This window comes from Tachysurus vachellii, chromosome 7 (assembly GCF_030014155.1).
Source record: "Tachysurus vachellii isolate PV-2020 chromosome 7, HZAU_Pvac_v1, whole genome shotgun sequence".
Classification (NCBI taxonomy): Eukaryota; Metazoa; Chordata; class Actinopteri; order Siluriformes; family Bagridae; genus Tachysurus; species Tachysurus vachellii.
The window spans coordinates 13570948-13594218 of NC_083466.1; the positions used below are offsets into that span (position 1 = coordinate 13570948).

At 36.9% G+C, this 23271-nt stretch overlaps 2 protein-coding genes across 7 annotated transcripts in view; one reads left to right on the top strand and one right to left on the bottom strand.

The window, feature by feature from the left end:
* rap1gds1 (RAP1, GTP-GDP dissociation stimulator 1) overlaps positions 1 to 3794 on the bottom strand; it is a 32139-nt gene extending 28345 nt beyond the window's left edge. For 2 of the 6 annotated variants that reach the window (XM_060874431.1, XM_060874426.1), the window contains exon 1: positions 3363 to 3745. In XM_060874431.1, coding sequence (XP_060730414.1) covers positions 3363 to 3366 — 4 coding nt within the window. In that variant the 5' untranslated portion in view covers positions 3367 to 3745. Of the gene's footprint in view, positions 1 to 3362 lie in introns of all 6 variants that reach the window. The other 4 variants (XM_060874425.1, XM_060874430.1, XM_060874427.1 and 1 more) reach the window with 4 other exon arrangements.
* Positions 3795 to 8835: 5041 nt separating this feature from the next.
* On the top strand, positions 8836 to 22364 carry slc1a1 (solute carrier family 1 member 1). The gene is made up of 12 exons (XM_060874432.1): positions 8836 to 9239; positions 13539 to 13679; positions 15246 to 15338; positions 15434 to 15548; positions 16361 to 16403; positions 16506 to 16610; positions 16748 to 16932; positions 17045 to 17152; positions 18818 to 18940; positions 19353 to 19547; positions 19742 to 19876; positions 20838 to 22364. Exons 1-12 carry the CDS (start codon positions 9134 to 9136, stop codon positions 21076 to 21078), a joined length of 1590 nt encoding a protein of 529 aa, XP_060730415.1. The 5' UTR covers positions 8836 to 9133; the 3' UTR covers positions 21079 to 22364.
* Positions 22365 to 23271: the final 907 nt, after the last annotated feature.

A 23271-nucleotide genomic window follows, 5' to 3' on the forward strand; every position in this document is an offset into this window, starting at 1 on the left:
GAATGGCCATATGGTGGGGAGGCAATTCTTCATGGACAAGTGATGAAAAAGAATATGCTGCAATTCCTCCTAGTATTTGCTGATGAAAATAAATGGGATGAAAATAAATCAGCAAGCAGCTGTGCCAGTTCTAGCCATTTCTGGGTGAAGTATTAAAAAAGTAAGCTTTAAGAAAAACATACATCTTAACCCAGATTAGCCTGGATTTAAATGGAAAGAAGCCACAGAGACCAGGGTTTACATACACCATGCTGCAGCTATACATTTAATTATCTGTAAAAGAATAAAACGATCACAAAGTAACTGCTCTGTGCCAATGGACCAATCACAAGTCATTCGAGTTTCCAGAGTGCAATCATTTGGACCAATGGTTTATCAACACAATCAATTTAGTTTAATGTCATCTAGGCTACGTATAATTTTGAGGACATTGTATCCTGTGGTGACTCAAACATTCGTCTGATGCTGGAGTATTCACCTTTTATTCTAGTTTTACTTTACACAGAAACAAAATTAGCAAGAACGACACAAAGCAGTGGTCAAACATTACTGGATCAACATCAAACATGCTGACTATAATGCTTTTCAGATGCAGATACTATAGACAAGCTTATAGAATTGTATGTGTGAGGGTTCAGCAGGGATACATTTGAAGAGTGCTTGAGGTTTGGGTCATGAAATATTGGTCATTATAGTCTGTTGTGTTTTAATGTATAAAGAACACTTGTCAGGGATCACTCCTTAGGAGAAGGCGTACAGATAGGTCAAGTGCATTTTTGGCCTTATCTGATCCATTAAACAGGACAATCGGGTAATGCCCTCAGTTGCAGCATTCTTTGCTCAATCCTAAACTGCAAGTGGCATACTGTCAGGTTGTGACAGGACACCTGAAATCCACTGCCAAATCTAATAATCACAGTGATTGAAAGCCAACAAAGCTTCAGGCTTAAACAGAAATCAACTTAAAAGGATCTGCTGAGGATAAAAATACTGATCTGGCTGAGGGTGTATGTTACTGAGCATGTGTACATGAGGGGCATAGTTTATACTTTGGTGGGACCAAATGTCCCCACAAGCTTAAAAACCTCTGACAGGTTTGATCTACTAAGGACATTTGGCTGGTCTCCATGAATAAAGCTCAAACACATTCATTCATCTTCAGGAACTGCTTTATCCTGGTCAGGGTCATGGCTGATTCAGTGCCTGTCCAAGAAACACTTGGCATGAGCTGTGAGAATTCAGTGTACACCAGTCTATCACAGCACAAAAACATTCATACGCACATTTATACAATCATTCACACCTTTAGACAGACAATCTACCTACAGGCATGTTTCTGGACAGTGGGAGTAAACCCACATAAACAATGAGGGAACATGCAAAGCTAAACACAAGTGAGCTTAGGATTGAGTCCAGGACCCTAAAGCACTGATACACAAAAAAAAAAACTGCAGCGTTTGTTTGTTTGTTTGTTTGTTTGTTAGTTAATTAAAGCTAAAAATAAGCTAAAAGGTCCTAAATGACATTAAGACAAATATGGTTGAATACACTGTGCACACTTACTGAGCATTTTATTAGGAACACTATACTAATACTGGTTTGAGCCTTCCTTTGCTCTCAGAACAACATCATTTCTTCTTGGCATGGATTCCACAAGATGTTGGAAATATTCCTTTGAGATTCTGGTTCATGTTGAAATGATTACAGTACACAATTCCTGCAGATTTTTCAGGAGCACTTTCATGCTGTGAATCTCCCATTCTATCACATCCCAAAGGTGTTCTAATGGATACAGGTCTGGTGACTAAGAACAACATTGAAGAACACTGAACTTATTGTCATGTTTATGAAACCAGGTTGAGAAGACTTTCACTCAAGGTTTGATATGTTGTGCATTGTGAGATGCTATTCTGCTCCCCACACGTGTACACATTAGTTATCTGAGTTACAGTAGCCATTCTGTCCACTTAAACCAGTCTGGTAATTCTCCATTGACCTCCTCATCAATGTGGCATTTGTGGCACCCGAACCTCCTCTCACTGGATATGTTTTCTTTATTACACCATTCCGAATAAACTCTAGAGACTGTTGTACATGAAAATCCCAGGGGATTAGCAGTTAAAAAAAAATACTCAAACGAGCCCATGTGGAATAAACAATCATGCCACGATCAAGATCACATTCTTTCCCCTTTCTGATGGTTGATGTGAACATTACCTAAAGCTGTTGGAGCGTATCTGTGTGATTTTATGCACCGCACTGCTGACACATGATTGACTGATTAGATAATTGCATGAATGAGTAAGTGTACAGTGTTCCTAATAAAGTGCTCAGTGAAAATATACACTAAAGTAATTGAATAGACTGAAATATATACATATATATACACACGTATATATTTTTATTTTATTTTTTTTCCATTTTTTTAAATAATCAACCACATACAAATCACTTTGTGACTATGTATTATTTATCTATCTATCTATCTATCTATATATATATACACACACACACGTAATTTGTCAGACTTCTACTTGAAACAAATCACTTTGTCACTATGCATTACATATCTAGATCTCTCTCTCTCTGTGAAAGCTGAAAGCTGAGACCAATCTTCTTACACCAGTCTCCTCTCCAGAACATCCCTCAGTCACAAGAGAGATGGATGTGTCCAGGGCGTGGATGAACGTGACCTCTTTATTTACCAGATTTTTTTTTCTTTGATCACATCATTTCATTTTTCAGGCTCGTTATGATCGCATGGAGAAGCTCAACACTACGTACGAAGCCACATCTCCCAACCCGGTTGTTGGAATCAGGCAACAACCGGGTTGCCATTTAAACCACAATAATCCACCGATATTGATTATAGGGATGACGAACACTTAACAGTGACACGGTATATGGGATTCATCTCAGATCACTGATGTCTGGTTTGGTCTGATCTCTCGCTCTCTCTCTCTGTGTTTGTGAATTTCTCTCTCTCTCTCTCTCTCTCTCTCTCTCAGCAACACCATTTACGTTAAAGCTTTCATCAAAATGCTCTCGTATAACCCAAGACGTTACAGTAACACAGCAGACCTGCGTGTAGTGATTTCTCAGTGCAGTAACCCGCTGTGTCCCACTGATCATGAACACTGTACACTTAAACTGCTGCTTCATGTTTTCTCCTCTTCCTCCTCATCTTCCTCCCTTGATGCTCTGACAGCCACAGAAACAGAAACCAACAAGCAAAGACGCCTAAATCGGAAACGGAACATCGTTTACTAAGCTAGACTGGCTTTCCTATTGAAACCACACACATTTCCACAATCATCACATGTCCATATTTGGAAAAGCTGTAATAATAAAGCAACACTTACCCATTTGCACGAGGGTGCTTTATTCCCCTTGTGTACGGTTTCAGATGATAAACTTCTAGCAGGTGATGGAGACGCTTTTTTGTGTCACTTTGCCTGTACAGATATCCGGACAAGGCCCACGTTAACCCACGCTGCTCCACACACACACACACACACACACTCTCACACACACGCACACACACGCACACACATACACACACTGTCCACTCCAATCTAGTTAAGCCGTGAAAGCTATCCGGACAGTGCAGAAAAATCCCAGCGCCCTTCTAATCAGATTATATATATCTTTAGACGTATAAATGAACCGACACCGACGTGAAAATAACAAACCGTACTATGCACTTCCTCCTGCCGGGGAGCAGCCTGCTTTCAAAGCACCGACACCGAGAGAAAAAAAAGGTACCGCCTTTTCTCGCTGATAATTGGCTAATGGCTCCAGAGGAGATCCTCAGCGCGACGCTGATTGGATACAAATATTAGTCCCGCCTTCATTTTGACGGCCACTGTGTGCATGCGAGAATGATCAGTTCTGCGGCTCTCGAGGCAGAAAATCTCATCAATTAGTGAAACAAATAACACACAGCACATGTACTCGTTCTCCCTAAAGCGGTGTTTTATTACCTACTGTTTTATTAGCTGCATCGTTTCAGATACTGTATTGTGCAATATCAAATATTCGTTTAAAATAAGGTGCAATTTATTAATAGTGTTGTTTTACTGCTTTATTAACGTGTGCATTGTGTGAATAAAACGTATAAAGGTCAGCTCAGATCCCTATGAAGTGCTTTTTTTTATAGTTATTTATGTGCTACTTATCCCATCTGATGAAAAGGTTACTTCTCTCTAAAATGTGCATTTGTTATGTGCATTTATTTGTTCATTCTGGTTGGTAAAACGTTTCATGTTTTGTGAGATTTTGCTAGTAGATTTTTTTGACATTTGTTGTTCTACTTCCTTTCTTTCAAGATGGTTTCCTTCAGAACATGTGAAGGTTTTTCCATTTCCTTTGAGCCATCACCTTGTGACCACGAGCTCACGTGTGCAGCTTATAAAAGTCTACATCACACTCATCCTCTTTCCCATTCAAGCTTTGTTGAGAGAGTGGATTTAAGATGCTGAGCTCAGTAGTCTTTTAATCCTTTTCATTTTAAAATCAGTAAGAGAAAACGTTGAGGCCCATCCTAGGTAACAGTAGGTAACAACCGACTCTTGCCAAAGAAGACGTACTGTTTAAGTTTGTGTGTAGATGTGTGGATGCTGCGGATAAAGAGGAACTAATCCTAAAATCTTCGAAATTCTATAAAGCTTGTTTGAATTGGTAAAACTTTCTTGTGTGCATTTCAAGGCACAATGTAAGCACCTTCACCAAGTTGTAGGAACAAAAGTAGGCAAAATACTCCATGGCATAGGGTGAAGTGTCTTTTCTGATTACTGGAATACAGATTTTAAGTGCTGGCTATGAGTTAATTGAAAGAGCTGTTTGCAGACATCCAAGAGCAAATTGAAGTGCTGGGCATAAAGGAGCCGAGTATAGCCTCACATTCGGATATTTTATCAGTGCTAGTTTCTCATTCACTCATTCAAACCGAGGTCCATGTTGGCAGAGAGCTCTGATACTTTCAACATCAAAGCTGACTGAAGATTGGAGTTTAAACCAGGAGCACAGCAGTACTGAATCAATTTCTACTGAAACTACATCATGGCCTTGGCAAAATGAACACTGTCTGTGGTCCATCCACCCATACTTTACAGCGTAATAATTTCATTTATAAGCCATTAAGAGTGATAAAGTTAGGATCTGATAAAATAGCAGGCATAGCATTTGTGAAATCCTTATGCTTCTGTCTCCATTAGAGAGGCTGGTTGTCTCAATTTTTTAGTAAAGGATGATGAAGCTTTGCACAGTCCTTTGTCTGACAAGAGTCAGTGTATCAGTGAAAACCTTTGCCTCATGGTTTACTATTAGGGCTGGACTATGGTTTGAAAGCTGATTTCTGTGCAATGTGCGCAGAATCAGGGGTAAAGGGAGAAAAGTGTATAGTACACAGTGCATTACTGCATATTCTGAGCTAGTGTTACTGTCCAGCACCACAATAAGTCAATTTAGCATCGGAAAGAAGCCCATCTGTGTCCTGCCAAAATATTCCTAGATCTGCGATACTATGTCTGGGTGTAGCATCCCTCTCAGTATTTGTGCCTTTAGGCTAACCATTTTGTAAAGGTTTTTGTAAAGGCAGAGACAGTCCTCTAACCTCCTGCTGCCCTGTTGATTAATGTATGTGACCTACACAATATTGTTAAAAAAGAGTATCATGCAATATCTGAGCCTGAAAAAAAAATATTTTTTGAAGGCTGCCCTCACTGTCAGCTGGTACTCTCACCCTGGGGATCTGCTTCCTCTGTATCACCACATTACCCCAGCTAGTGAGGAAGGTATCCGTGGTGACTAATTCCACAAACAATGATAGTGGCCTTGTGTCTAAATTTCAATATAATGAATGCTTTATTTTACCGTCATCTTATCTTTTAGGAGAGAAAGAAAGAGAAATAAAAAAATCTCAAAAGATGCGGTGACATAACAACAAATTCATAATCATAGTAAGTCATTGTAAGTTTGTTTATATTACAAACCTTTGCTGAGAATGAAACATACTTTTGACTTATGTATAATTGCTATAGTCTTCTTTATACTTTTATGAAATCTATTTGTATATCACTTCTAATAACGAAGCCTGGCAGAAAGTGGACATATATGCATAATCCTAATGAGCCGCCAGGAAACTGTCTCATAATAGTATAGAATATTCCACATGGCATAACAGCACCTGAAATATAAATCCCCTTGGCATTAACCATAATAACAAGCATAGGCTGCTAGTTTCACAAATAAAGCCTGTGAGATTATGAAATAGTTCCCCCCAAAGGCCATTTTGTGCATTAGACTGTGTGATACAAGTTTTATCTACCTAGTAATTCTGTGCACTGTGGCAACAAACCTACTATCTTTTTTACATATAGAGCACGATGTTGATTTTCCGTAGTATATATTTTAGGCCATATATTATCACAATAAGATAGCACACTATATTTTCCCTAATAGTTCTGCTTTGTTCTGACATTATTGAGCAAGAGAAACAGCCGTTGGTGCCAAGAATAAAGACGTGGTCGAATAACATGCAGAGGCTGATCTTGGTTTAATCAGTTTGTGCTTATTTATTCCCCCTGTTGATTTTCTAAACATTAAGGTATCAGCCAGAAATCTAGACAGGTTCGGCATATTTTTACTCAGCTTCTTTGTGTGTTTTAGAAAAAATTCCTTGGCTTTAATAAGGCCTACATATAAGAGAGAATAACAGGCCTATATATATATATATATACTGTATATAATGGCTTTAATGAGAAAGGGCCTATAACAAGACAAGGGCAGAATAGATCACTAGATCACTGCCACTGCTTTCTAAACAGGATCATACACATGCTATAGTTTTAATGTTATTTAAATTATAGCAGTGTTTTTGTAATTTCCTTGCTCAAAATAAAAAGCTTGTTCAGCAAAACACAGGGATGTTAGCAGAATGTGTTTCAGTTATGAGGTATCGAATAAAGAATGAGCAGACACAATTACATGCTACAATTGCATCTGTCTGGGTGCTACTATACAAATGAGCGATGTGAAAGCACCTGAATTTTCACTTTATTGCCAAGGAAAACAGACCCTTACAGTACAGACACTTAGATTAAACCATGCATCTATGCATATGCACACCACCTTGGGAAATAATTTTTAATTTTTATAATGTCACAGAGCACAACTGCACTTGCAATGTTTGCTTTACATTTGAATGGTGACAAACATATCAAGAGCAAGAAGAACAAGAACAAGACGAAAATTATTATTATTATTATTATTATTATTATTGTTATTATTATTATTATTATTATTATTATTATTATTATTATTATTATTAAATCTGCAAGCAGCATTTTAAGGGGCCAAGCACCCAAATTAAATGATAAGCACTTTCACAGACATGCTACAATTGTTGTCTAAGCAATCAGAGTAAAGTAGAACCATACATTTATGCAAAAGGGATTCAAGAGTGCATTACAGTTTCACTCTTGTGTCTATGTTGAACATGAACAGTCTGGAATTCTCTGTCTATAAAGGTGCATTACAGTTTCACTCTTGTGTCTATGTTGAACATGAACAGTCTGGAATTCTCTGTCTATAAAAGTGGAAAGGTCTAGATGAATAACTGAGCAGCATATAACTTTTGCTTAGACCAGTCTCAAGCACAAAATTTGGAGGAGTAGCAAAAATTGCACTAAAAGGAAGCATTATTAGCATGTTATTGTAACTTTTATCTAGCATGAGAAGTAAAAGTATATGGACTTTGTGGCAAAAATCCAATATTGTCGACTTGCAATACAGTTAAACTAGATCCTCACCAGTCAGATTTAACAGTGCATTTACTTGCTACATGTTCTCTGGCACACGGGGGCAGTAAACATCATCATATCACTGCTACTGCTTTCTGAAAAGGAAGCTCCTTTTCCTCATCAATGCACTATAAATTGTAGTCCTAAAAAAAAGAAAAGAAAAAAAAGAAAAGAAAATTAACATATTGTAGATTTAATCCACATAATAAAAAAAAATCCAAGGTGATACAAATCAAAATAATTATTGTATGTATATCAGAAGGTATCTAATCTATGACACTTGCAAGGTTTTTATTTCCTGCATTATATAAATATGAGAAGGATTTTGTTAAAGGAACACACAACACACATTTCTCTAACAAAAAATAAAACAAAGGTGCCATTGCAAAATGATGTAATGTTTAACTGGCTTGTCATAAAGTTGTATGTTTTTGAGCTGTGGTGTCACTGTGTAATGTATGGTATCAATTATTACGTATTTCCAAGGAACTTTTTTCTAAAAAGTTGAAATACTGGTTACACATTTACTGTAAGTCATATCATTTACCACAGTGCTGGATTTCCTAAGTAATCTATTAAACCCTGGATATTTAAATGTTGAATTTTGTACCCAAATCAGATTTGATCTAAATTTGTAATCATTCAAATTGTCAAGACTGAAAACCCTATTCAGCAAAACACAAACATGTACGCAAATGTTTTTTTTTTTGTTTTGTTTTTTTTTTTATTTTTGGGGTGTTTTTTTGTTTTTTGGCAATTTTGTCAAGTCTTTTCTTTCTGGTTATATTTTTTGGTCGAAAATTAGTTTATCCCATTTATTGCAAGATTCACAATTCTTCTTTTTAACATTAGACATTAGATATTAGATGCGGTTAACAAAGATTTCTGAAACTACACAAATAGCATTTTTAATATAAAAAAATAAACCACCAACAGGGGGCGGGGGTGGGGGGGTTAGACAAGGGAATAATGAACACCCTTCTGTATAAAAAGGTGGCATAATATCCACCAGTGCATAATCACACTGCAAGAAAACAAGCACTACAGTCAGGATATCTGGTCAAAGGTTATTATGAGAACCAAATCCTTCCCAGCAGCTCCACACACACACTCGATTTGCACACATTTCACTTACGCTCCTGCTCCTGCCTCCCACCCCCCACCCTGTTGGAACTGACAGCAGCATCCTTTATAAAGCCGCCTCGTTGCATTTGTAAAAGCTTCTTCTCTGCTCATTCCTGTGCACCTTTTTAGAGATAGTAGAGCTGCTGAGAGGTGGCAAGTAACGTTTTGGTTGATCGTTTGCCTGCCTTTGTGCCTTGCTTTGGACTATGAGTATGGACATGTTGGCCAAGAAGGAAAGGAGAGGCAGAGATGTGAAAGGCATGCTGAAGAGAAACTGGGTTCTCATAGCAACCATTGCCTCTGTGTTTCTGGGTAAGTCTGCTACAATATTATAGATCTGTCTGAACGTAAGGCAGGACAGGTGGTTCTGTAGTGACTAAGCTGCATGTTTCCAGAAATAATGATGTCTTTCATCTGCTTTGTCTCCTGTGGGTTTATTGTGTGTGCCGCATGCGAGCGTGCTGTGACAGAGAGCACCTCCATTCTTCTGCAGCTGCAGCACTCTCCTTCTCCCCCTCTCTATCTCTTTTTATGTCTCTACAGAGTGCTATTTGTCCGTATTGTGGATATCATTCAACACATCACAATTGCTGCCAAAATGCTGCCAAAATGAGACTTTTCCTCTCCTCTATAATTCTCTTTTTTTACCATGTAGCTTCATAACAGAGTCTTTGCAAGAACTAGTGTGTTATTTACAGCACTGGCATTTTAGATGTTTCAGATGGTTGTGTTCATAGGTAATTAATCACTGACCAGCTTTCCCATGGTCTTAATATGTGGGCGTGTCCGTGTGTGTGTGTGTGTGTGTGTGTGTGTGAGAGAGAGAGAGAGAGAGAGAGAGAGAGAGAGAGAGAGAGAGAGAGAGAGAGAGAGAGAGTGTGTGTGTGTGTGAGAGAGAGAGAGAGAGAGAGAGAGAGAGAGAGAGAGAGAGAGAGAGAGAGAGAGAGAATGTGTGTGTGTGAGAGACAGAGAGAGAGAGAGATTGGTGTCCAAGTCTCACTTGGCTTTTCAAACATTTAGAAGCCACCACAGGGCAGCGTGACTAGACTCAGCGTGTGATCATGAAAACTCTTTTTTATCACACATTATCATCTAGTGCTGGTCTCAATTATTCTGTTAATGGTTAGCCTTTGGTAATTCCCAAGACTATGAACCTGTCTAGAACAGGAGCTGCAATGGTCTACTGTTTAAAAATACTTGCAGAAAAGTCATATCATATCATCATATGATTCACATATTAATTTTACATATGTGGTTCACACTTCCTGTTTGATTTATTTTGTTTCACATGATTGTTACATGCACCTGTGACTCACTCTCCTGCTGGGAGTGGCCCCATATGAATATCCCAAAGATTGCACTTAACAGAAAGAGTAAATGCTCAAGACTAACCCCTGCCTCAGCAGAAAACGTCACTTGGGTACTCTAGAACTGTTGCTGAAAACTTCTGCTGTAATCATAAAGACTGTGATTCAAAGACTATGAGTAATATAGTTGTGGAAGAATAAGGATATATAATCTGGCTATCTGCTGTCACCAACAATAGGATGGGATCCATTTTGAGTCTGGTCCCTCTCACGGTTTCTATCTCACATTGTTTCAGGGAGATTTTTCCTAGCTTCTTTTACCCCTAATTTTTAGTATTACATCCAGATTTCTGTAAAAGTGTTTTGTATCATAATATTACCAAATTAATGTGATCAGATGTTATTAAAATGCCATAAGGTTTTATTTGTGCGATGTGATGTTTCAGGACTTAAAATGATAAAATTCGACTTGTGTGTTTTATCCTTATCATATGTTCCTCAAATTATCATGGTGAAAATCATATGATCACATGTATGTTTACTAGCAAAGTTCTGTCAGGCATACTGAACAAAACATTTACACTTTAAACCTACTGAATTTCGTAACCACAGAAAGGTGTGACAAACAATGTTGTGAAGTAATATTTCTAACTCAGATAAGATAAGCTTCAGTTGCATTGAGTGTCATTCAAGTATATACAGATTCCCTGTAGTTCTGATTCAAATTCTGGTGATTCATGAATATCATCCAATTTGATTGTAAATATATTTTGTTATACCAAACTTATTTTAACAAATATCTATCCTGCTTTGTGAAGTACTGCCATGTGTTTAATGCAAGAGTCAGACTATACTGATTTCATGTTGTGTGAACTGTAAGATGCACTAAATTGACCTTATTTGATGATTGCCCCATAAAGACATACTATTGCAGAGTTCTGCATTTTTGTATATCACAGTTGATCATTTAGCAGTCTTTTATTGCTGCTATTCACTTATAAAGTACTTTAAAGTCAATGCCCAACCTTCAGAGTCTTAACATGTTAAAACATGTACATGCTGGTAATTCAGTTTACTTAAAGAATATATTTAAAAATCCCAGATTGGTTAGGTTTGGTGAACAAAAAAAACTTTTTTGTTTTGCACAGGACCTATGAGCCTAATGTTGTTAATAAATCAGATGTTTCATTAAACTCATTCACCTCCTTGTCTACATTATGACACACTTAACTACAAAGACCATGTTTGGCTAACAATTGTCATCTATGCTGCTTAATAAGTTCTGTATTAAAAAAAAAACATATTATATGAATCAAATTTGGGTTCAAACCACCTCTAACATACAATTTTTCCTTCAAAATTTGGGCAGCACATCCAACCTATCAGTGAGCTCCAGCTTCAACATGGCTACAGCAACTGTATTTCGCTCTCTGTTGCACTTTGTGCATTTTTATACCCGTTAGTGTCTCATACAATTATACAACTATTCAGACACCAAATAAATATGTCTATTGCGGATTGCATAATACTTGAGAAGTACGAGTCAAGCATGTTATGATTTACTATGTACTATCTCTCACTTGTTATTAGCCTTTATTATTTTAAAATTGTTTGGAATTTTTTTTTAGCATAATTTGGAATCCCCAGTTTGTGTCCCAAACCTTACAGATAAATCAAAATGAAGAAAAGAATAAAGTATAAGAGTCGAATTAGAAACTATGATCATATACATGACATTGGGAATGTATACGGAATGTAGAGCAGTAAAGTTGTCTTGTAATATATCCAGCTTAGGTATCCAAACTCTTCAAATTCATCTCTTCAATCTAATACTTTTACTAAATATGTTTAAAAAAAGAAAAGGAAAAAAAAGAAGACCCTGTCGGAACATTTATTTATTAAGCAAGCGTACCCACTTTATTCCGATCAGGTTAATGTTAGATCTGGACCCTTTCCCAGAAACACCTGAGGGACTGGAATAACACCCTGGATGGAATGCCAGTCCATCATCTAACCCAGTAGACACACAAATTTATACTTATGGGCAATTAGTCTTTAGTCCACTGTATGTCTTTGGGAGGTTGGAGGAAACAAGAGAACCCAGAGGAATCTCAAACAGACACAGCAGAGCTACAAACTGCCACTGCAGGGCCCTCGAGCAAGGCCCTTAGCCCTCAACTGCACAATTGTGTAAAAAATGAGATAAATGTAAGTCGCTGTGTATAAGGGATTATACGCTGTAAATATAAATGGAAATGTGAAATTGCAAACATAAACACGCAAAGCTTCACCTGTGATGGAGATCAAACTAGAGACCCTGTGAGGAATCCATGCTACCGACTGTGCCATCTTACTATCATAACATCGTAAGCAATCTTCATCTAAATGTAAGCTGATTTTGGGTTGTAAATCCAGCAGGTCAGCCTTGTTTATGAACTGCAGAAAGATTTCAAATTTATGGTCCATCAAATAAAGTGATAAAAATAAAATTTCAGGTTTGAATTATAGATTCTAACACTACATAAGTAATAATGACCCTCTGGCTTCTCTGGGGATTCACATCTTTACAATTGATCATCAAAACCATGGATGTACTGCTTACAAGCAGTACTAACATCATGTAAGAGACTAAAATGTAAAAATGTCCTGTAAGAATGTACCACCCACTATAATCAGCAATCCATTCCAAGTAAATGTCATACTTGATAATGTCATACTTATCATATGATTATAAATTATGACTCAATCCTCTGTGTTAACGCTACTTTCACTCAAATTAAGCATTCCAAAGATAATATTAGGTTATTTTTAACAAACCATTTACTGCAAAGAGAGGAATTTCACAGTATTTCGTCAGTTACTGTAATTCAGTGTAGGAGACTCGATCACATGAGCATTTATCAGTCCAGGCTGAACTTTTGAGTGATTATACAGAGCTATTCATTACTGCAATGCTCAGTGTTATAGTAAATAGTAGCAATTTTGTATGTGTGCAAATCTGATGCTTTCAGTCAGTTTTACCAACACTGTAAAAGTTTCCACTCGTTAACAGCTTGACTGGGATTTAAACATCCCTTCGCTTTTTAACCCATCGGACAATAGTCTCTAGGCATCATTCTGGAAAACCTACTGATATACAGCAAATATTTGATTTAATGAATTTCCTGTGACCCATTGACCAGGAAAAGGTCATGCAATGTTTTGGTACTTGTGTGGAATTTTACTACTGTTCATTATGAAGTTCTGTTTGTGTGTGTGTGTGTGTGTGTGTGTGTGTGTGTGTGTGTTTATGTTCTTTTAACAGGAACTGGACTGGGTGTGTTAGTAAGGGAATATGCTGCACTCTCCCATCTTGATAAGCAATACTTTGGTTTTCCTGGTGAGCTGTTGATGAGAATGCTAAAGCTTGTTATCTTGCCCTTAATCATCTCCAGCATGATAACAGGTAACAATATATTGCGGGGGTCTGGGAATTCTGGAAATACTGACAAAGTAATACATTTAACAAATAATAAAAAAAATAATAGGTGCATCTTGTAGTATGATTTTGTAGTTGTTGTTTTTTTACTGCAAACTGATTTGCAGCTGTTAAGTAAACATTGGACAGGCTTTTCACTCTCGCCCAAAACAACTGGTTACTGGTTGTGATATAATACAGTGTAGTATAGTACGGTATGCCACAAAATGAACTCTTTTGAATGGGTTGAATGCAAATGCAGGAGAATTTTACTGACACAAAAACAAGTGACTGAGAATGACCAATGACAATAAACCAAAAGAGCAAAAGACAAAAATTGTCACAAAATAAGGAATACAGATCGTGTAATACAGATTGTGACACAAAAACAGCCCAGGGATGAACAGGGGCAATCAAACAAACAGACAGAGATACAAAAACAGGAATAAACAGTGATACTATAACAGCTTAGTAATATGAGTAATATATAAAGCAAGGTATAATAATATACCTTGCAGTTAACAAAAGAAGACACAGAGCTTAAATAGGATAAAAGACATACAAACATAATATGTAACAGATAAGTATGATTAAAAGTCTGGTTATTCAGAGTGTGGAAGTGTTTAGTGGCTGTCATGTTAAGTGCAGTGACATATTATTTAATATAGTAGTATCGCACTCTGTACATGGGACATATTTAGTACACTATTAGTTTTCCAGAGAGAGTGTAAGTAAAGGAAAAATACAGTTCGTCTACATGCAGTCAGCTATGTCTTATCAAAGACAGGTACTTGCTCCCTTTCATTTAATTATTCACCATGTTGTGTATATAAACATATGTACTCTACTGTATGTGTTTTATTCTGTCTTAGAGTGACTATTAAGAAATCCTCCACTCAATAGAGCGGCTCTCACTGCTTCATCTGCTGCTGATGGGACATAATTATCAAGGTTTACATGTATCAGAGTGTACAGGACAAATAGCTGACAGAAAGGCCATATCTTATAAAAAGAAAAAGAAAAAGCCGTATAAATCCCTAGGTTATTTTTTAAAAGTGTGGATAAAACGCTTATGTAATAATAAACCTTGCCGTGTAGACAATTAAACTGAAAACAATCATTCATGTAAGACCAGGCTTTAGTGATCCAAACAATTTGGACTGTGTAACGCAGTTTTTTAATCATTATCATAGTATCACATTAGCCATAATGTGATATAATGTTTTTTTTAAACAAATCATAGAACATGGTGTCCTAACCATCTTAATTGCTTTTAAGAGGTGTTCAGATGGGTGGAACTGTGGGTGTTGATGTCTCCCACCATTGGTTTGGTCAAAGTAATGCAGGTCAAATGCAAAAAGGTTCATCAACGAGCTTATACAGAATTCAATTGTAATATACTTTGTTTTTTCCTATTGTGCAAATAAATCTGTGTTGTTACACAATTCTTGCAGAATTCTAGTTATTTTATCTTAATATTGAGAGATTGCTATTATTTGAAGTCGTGCTTATATCATTATGAAAAAAAATTACAACAGTGTTATTCTGCTACAGGAGTAGCAGCTCTGGATTCAGAGGTGTCAGGCCGCATTGGACTCCGTGCAGTCATCTACTACTTATCCACCACAATCATAGCTGTTATTCTTGGTAAGCAAGATTAACATTTTTAATGATAATGATGTAGAAAACATTTGTGTTCTACATTAAGACACTTCACACAAAAAACCTAATATCCCCAACAGGTATAATCTTGGTAACAACTATTAAACCTGGAATCTCTCAGACAGCAGACGATATTGACCGAGATGGATCCACTCCAAATGTTACCACTGTTGACACACTGTTGGATCTTCTCAGGTAACTACCTCATAATTTGAGCATTTGTTACATCTAACAATCTTTTTCATTTAGTATCACAAACTCAAAAAAACATACACCAATCAAAAATGGCAATAGTATGTTTATATTTGCTCACATGACTTTTCCCTTTTTACCCTTTTTAAACACATACGTATACATGCAATATTTTTGCTCTCCCCAAAATTGTCTAAATATGGCACCATCCGGAAGAGTTTTATAAACTTTAAATTATTTTCACAATCTCAATCATTTGTAATGATTTCATCAAATATTTATTTTGTAAATTGACAAATTAGCTGTGCTGCTTCAATGCGACTGAGGATACCAAGTTGTCCTGCTTGTTAGTAATAAGCAGCTAAAATGTCACCATTTATTGTACCGATTGTCATTACAGTACATACCTTGTTTTTGAGATTGACATTAACATTATTTTATAATATGTCTATTGACAAATTAAATACCTGATTACAAGTCTGATATTAGAAAATATAGGACATGAAGCCCTGATCTCTTTTAATTCTGAAACCTGAAACCAATAGATTTTATTTAAAAATAGTTTTAAAATGATTATTTTTTATCACTGTTTGTTGCTGTTCTTAGCACTAGGCCATGTGGCTTCTGTTGTTATAATATAACATTATACTTTAACCAGCTTTTTATTGTTATCATCTTACAGTTCAGGCTATATACAAGACTGGATCACATTTTTTCTTCAATGTTTTTTGTTCAGGTTTAATGCCATTTATATTAAATATGCACTTAGATGAAATGTTATATGAACCCAACTATGGTCCTTTTTATTTTATTAGGAATATGTTTCCAGAGAATCTGGTGCAGGCATGCTTTCAGCAGGTAAATGATAGATCTCATGAATGAATGGATGAATAAATGAATGAATGAATGAATGAATGAATGAATGAATGAACTATGTAACCATGTATATCTCTCCTTCAGTACAAGACTCAGCGCAAGGAGATAGAACTGCCTGTGTCAAACACCAGCAATATGGTTACAACAACATTCCCACCTTTAACCACCATAATTACAGCTGTTGCACAGGTAAAGGAGAAGACAGGCTTTTCCCCAAACACAGTTCTATTAACAAACCTCTCTAGTAAAGTAACACAGGTGGAAGAGTTCAGGTACAAGTGAATATTTTTTGGACATTATATACCTGTCTGTCTGCCTACTTTCAGAACCTGACCAAAGACTACACTATAGTAGGGACATACTCTGACGGCATCAATGTTCTCGGTCTCATTGTGTTTTGTGTTGCGTTTGGACTGGTCATTGGCAAAATGGGGGAACGGGGACGTATCCTGCTGGAGTTCTTTGATGCCCTGAATGAGGCCACAATGAGACTGGTCCAAATCATTATGTGGTCAGTATTATTTCTTCACTCATTCCTTATATAATATGCAATATAGTAATATTTAATAAATGTGTTTAAATTTTGAGTCCTGATCACAGTGTTCTTGTTTTTGACTTTGTAGTTACATGCCTGTGGGTATCTTATTCCTGATTGCTGCTAAGATCATTGAAGTAGATGACTGGGAAATCTTTAGGAAAATGGGTCTATACATGATGACTGTGCTTAGTGGGTGAGTATCTGCTGAAATGCTAACTTTCCCTTATTGATTGTCAGTGAAGTGGATTTACTACTGCAGTCATGGTTGCCTTTACGTCCACAATACTGTGTTATATTGTCTGGCCCTGTCCGTGACCAGATTGGAACCAAGGACTTCTAAAATTGCACAACCTGCGGAGACAGTAATAAGACCTTTCAATGAATGTACCTCTAAATTTCCAGTGACATGAATAATGCTGCTGACCCAACAGCCACGAAGAGATTCTGTGGCTAAATGAAGTGGAAAGGAATGAGGCTAGAGAACTGCAGCCGCTGAGTCATACCAAGAACATTTCGATTCTCACATGGCTGCATAAAAGATAAATAAAGTGCTATCATGTCCTTGATAGAATTGCAGGGTGTGCGTAAAAGTGAACATTCCTCCTGATACAGTGTATTACAGCTTGCTACCATGGATTTTCTCCAAAACATCCTGTTTTGGAGAAAATTTACATTTACATTAACAGCAACTGGCAGATTCTCTTATCCAGAGCGACTTACATATATCTTATTTTATACAACAGAGTAGTTGAGGGTTAAGGGCCTTGCTCAAGAACCCAGTGGTGGCAGCTTAACAGTTGTGAGATTTGAACACACAGCCTTCCGATCCGTAATTCATATGTATGTGTTATATATCTATAATCCTGCTGGGGCTAAAGAACTGGTTATGAAATAGCTGAGCTTTAGTATGTAAAAGATATCAGAGCACTGGCAATGTACAGTAGTGGTGGTGAAGTGCTATGTGCTACTATTTGTGTTTGGGAAGGTGTAAATCAGTATAATCAGTGCTCTAATTTTCTTGCCACCACACAAGCTCTTTATTTTATATTTACTAAGAGGTAAAATTATATACCACTACATCAAAATAAAACCCGAACAGAACTGATATCAAGTCCACTAGCTGTCAATTTTCACTTTTTTATAGTTTGCACACCTGGCCATCACACCAGTGTGGTTCTGTCCCAAACTGTTATCAAAACATATTACAAGCATTAAGTGTAAGCATTAGAGTTGAGTACAAATGAAGCATTACAGTTTCTCTTTACTGGAACTAATAGGCCCGAACCTGTTCCAGCATGACAATTAAGATATGATTGGCCAATTTTGGTGTGAAGAACTTGAGTGATTTCTGTGATCCAAGCCTCCTCACCTGACACCAGTGCCTGACTTCACTAATGCTTTTGTAGCTGATCGAGCACAAATCCAGAATAATTAATTACTTTCTGCAGTAATAATTAAATAATTAAATTTTTTCTGCAGGAAAGCAGATTGTTTATTTCATTTACATTTACAGCATTTGGCAGATGCCCTTATCCAGAGCGACTTACATTATCTCATTTTTATACAGCTGAGCAATTGAGCGTTAAGGGCCTTGCTCAGGGGCCCAACAGTGGCAGCTTGGTGGACCTGGGATCGAACTCACAACCTTCCGATTGGTAGCCCAACACCTTAACCACTTAACACTGACTCAGATATTATGTATGATATTAATTGGTGGCAAACAGGTGAACTTTTTATACAATTCTAGATGTACTGCTCGCCAACATGCACTTTTTAAATCTGCAGATAAGCATATTGTTTTATCTTACACTGACTCAGATATGCGCAATAATAACATATACCATTTATGACTTCACAGACTTGCCATCCATGCCATTATTTTCTTACCTCTGATCTACTTCGCCTTTGTAAGAAAGAATCCATTCACATTTGCTCTGGGGATGGCACAGGCATTGTTAACAGCTCTAATGATCTCCTCAAGGTGAACCTCATCTTCTAATGTGTTCTACAATGTCTGAACCGAGTGAAAAGTGATAATCATAGGTTAAAAGTTAAGTCAGTTAAGCTGTGGTTATATGAGTTGTGTGAGTGACAAAGGAAAAGGGGTAGGTGTATAGTGTGTAGTGTAGTGTCATCATAATACAGTAGATGAACCTATATAGAAGGGTGAAATCTATCTGTTTTTAACACTGAGCAGATTGTGGGGACAAAAAAAATACTGAATTAGAGTATAATCTCTAGTTTTGTTTATTATGATATTTATTAATATGTGTATGTTTGTGAAATATAAAAGTCATATATATATATATATGTTGGAATATTATAAACGGTGAAGTGACAATTAGAATTATTGTTTTATTATTACGTTACATATTTAACTTGCTTTGCTTTAGCTCTGCAACCTTACCAGTCACCTTCCGATGTGCAGAGGAAAATAATAGGATTGACAAGCGGATCACCCGGTTTGTCCTTCCAGTGGGTGCCACCATTAACATGGACGGTACTGCACTTTATGAGGCAGTGGCGGCCATATTTATTGCCCAGCTAAACGGTCTTGACCTTGATGTGGGACAAATAGTGACAATTAGGTAAGTATCGATTAAAATCCATTCACATCTGGGGAGTATTTTCTGAAACTGAAAAATGAATTCGAGCTAGAATGCAGTTACTTTTTTTATGGGAATTGTTGTGCAACGGTGATTTTCATTCATCATTTATGTCTTGTTATGTCTTCTGAAAACCAGAAGACTCAGCAGTAATGTAATTAATACTACCTCCACAGTATTACAGCAACCGTAGCCAGTATTGGTGCAGCTGGAGTCCCTAATGCTGGAATGGTAACCATGGTGATCGTGCTGACAGCAGTGGGCCTTCCTGCCAGTGATGTCACCATAATTGTGGCTGTTGATTGGCTGATGTGCGTATCTGAATTACTAATCAGAATCCCATTTATATACATTTGAACAGCTGAGCAGAAATGTATGATTCAGATCAGTAGAATACACACAATGTTCAAGGAGTGGTAGAATATTTTATCACAGTGTATCCGTTCACGCAGAATCAAGTCAAAATCTTTAGTTAATATTCACATCAAACATCAGAAATCGATCAAAAAATTAATCTCTGTGACTTGGCTTCAAACTGCTGTCGCCTGATTGGCTATTAAATAACTGCGCGAATGTGTTCCTAATAAAGTAGAGGGTAAGTATATATACAGAAGTAGATTTTGCACAATTTGCTTTATATATAATGGGATTAATACTTGTTGACACAGTGTCTGAGAAATTCTCTAGACAATTATGCAGCTTTTAACATATTATTCACTTTTTGTAATCCAGTGCTAATGATACTGTCCGAATTTAAATGTTTCATGTTACTCAAACACAGACGACTACAAAGCCGTAATTATGGCGACTTGATGACAGGAAGCTTTTTGGCAGTCTTGTCTCACATAGAATTTGGCCATCTCGTGCCCTTTAGTGTAGAGGGAGTGTGTGCAGGGTGTTAATTCAATTTAGGGCTTAGAGGCTGGCATTAGGTGGTTTAATGGACCACATGAATGCCGACCTTTCCTAATCCTCAGCTGATGTTGCCATCTGAGGGGGAAATTAGAGCTTAATACTCAGCGCTCTGAGATGGACGGGATACTCAAGTGCCCAGGATTGGAAAGTTAGCATTTTCAGGAAATAGCAAGGAAAAAGGACACTTCTGAAGGCTACACTTAACTAAGCATGGTTAAACGTTACACATATTAGGTCAATCTATGTGTGCTAAAGATTCTGTACATTGTTTTTTTTTCCAGTGTGAATATTGTCATTGTTGACACTATAATGGGCAGTGTGAAACTTTCATTCTATCTCCATCCCTTTTTTATTCAGTGATCGTTTCCGCACTATGGTCAATGTGCTGGGGGACGCCTATGGTGCTGGAATAGTCCAGAAGCTCTCAAAGCGTGAGTTGGAAAGGATGGACCTTACTTCTGATGTCGACGTAGCCAATCCGTTTGCCCTTGAGACCACTCTTGATGATGAAGAGTGCGAGAAGAAATCCTACGTCAATGGTGGCTTCACTGTGGACAAGAGTGACGCCATTTCTTTTACAGAGACCTCACAGTTTTAGTCCCAAGCCAGTTAAGGCTGATTTAATTGAATTACCTCTAAAAGAATACAGAGGTATAGAAAAAAATTAAATGAGTGCCATTACCAGGGGGGAGGCTCATTCCGGAGGACACGTTCAAATGCAGACATTATCAATAGCTGTCATTACTGTTCTCTCCCCACATTTGCCCTATTACTGTGCTGAACCTACTGTACTACTTACTTTGTGCCAAGTCATTCGTGGAATTGAGGAAAAAAATGTGAGTGCTTCCAAAATGTGTTATCCTGTTGCCAAGAGATATGCAAAGGCACTTTTTAAACATTTTTCTTACCTGCGCTGTGGTTTTTAATGGTTTAATACTAACAATTGTTCATGTATATGCTCAGCAATCTGTTCTGCTTTAGAAGTATGTTAAATATGTGTGATTTTTACTGTGCCAACAAAGCAGATTTGTGTATACTGTATTTATTGCAATGAAGAGCATGTCCTTAACAAAATTATTATATTCATGACCTGTAGTGTTAAAAAGCAATATGGTACTGCTCAGCCTTGTAATTGGCTTTTAGCGGGTTACTTTAAAGCATCTTTCCCTCAAATCATGAATCCTACCATTCTCTCCGAACACTTGCTGTTAAGGCATAAGCTATGAGCATTGTAGATCACTAACTTGTGCCAAACTGAATGTTTTAGTATGAAGGAAGCTTTTAATCTTTAATGAAGTATTGCATGAAGCAATATGATGAACACCTCTGACGTGGCCTTCGAAGAATGAATGAATCCTGGATCATTATGTTTGATAATTCCATTAGGATAATGCCATCGATCTGGGAGGATGAAGGCAAATGGACTCCTTATCCCAAAGCATGCTATAATCACAGAGCAATTTTTCTTAAAATCTCAGTGCAAGGAGCCACAGGTTTTCATTTTTCTGGTGTTTAGTAACACAGTGAAAAAGCTACTGGGACACTTTGCACAGGTGCAGAGAGAATATAAAGTTTTATTAAAATATTTCCATCAATGTGACTACAGCTGATGTGGTTATACAAATTATTGCCAATCGTTTTATTTTGTTAATAATTCGTTTACACATACTACTTTGGATTTGTGAGCCAAGCTGGAAGTGGCAGAGGAAATGATCATTGTTATGACAATTGATTGATATAAAGTACGGGGTGCCAGAATTTACATTGTATAGGCTGTTCAAAGCACATTTTTGTCAGAGTCTCAGTCAATTACAGTTAGCTTACAGTATAATTCAACATGTTATGTAACTACAGATGAATAAAATAGAAAAATCTGTGTGCAAACTCTGTTTTTTGTTTTTATTGGTTGTTACATTAGCTTATTTATTGACTGAATGAAAATATTTTTGAAAATGTATAGATTCTTTATAAAAATCACGAACTGGGGGAAAGGTCAGATGTTATTTGACTTTATATAATAACATTTGAGTATCATTATAATGATATCAGAGGAAGCAATATTTGATAGTGATGGACAGCTGCAGCTTACATTATATTTACAGCATTTGGCAGACACCTTTATCCAGAGCACCTTACATTTGATCTCATTCTTATACAGATGAGCACTTAAGGGTTAAGGGTGTTTCCTAGGGTGGCAGCTTGTTGGACCTGTGATTTGAACTCATAACCTTCTGAGCACCTTAACAACTAAACTACCACAGCCCCGAGCAGTGCTTATTAATTACCTTGAAGGCAACACAATAGTGTTTTCCTCTGAATCAGGTCTCTCTCTCTCTCCGCCATACACACTGGCTTATTCTCCTGAATACAGTTTTAAAGCTTGTGTTGGTCACTATAATCAAATAACTAAACGGTGAACAATTGTATAGTGAATTAAATTATTAAACAGTGTGAAGTGGCTTACTAAATGGATAAATCTTATTACTTTAATCATGTTCTGTAACTCTAGGAAATCAGCTCAAACTCAGTGACCTCATTTTGTTCCTGTACGTTTATTATTGTCTGGGAAATTAATCAAGAGTCACAGACAATCAGTAGAACACCATGTGTTAAATGATTTATTCTTACATATTATTAAGAATAATAGAATGTACACACACTTATATACATACAAGTGCAGACTCCTGAATGAAATGTGATGCAGTTCATTAGTGCTGAAATGTGTTCAAGATCTTTGGTTTCTTTATAAAAAAAAACAAAAAAACATTTCAAACAAAAAAGTGTCCACCTT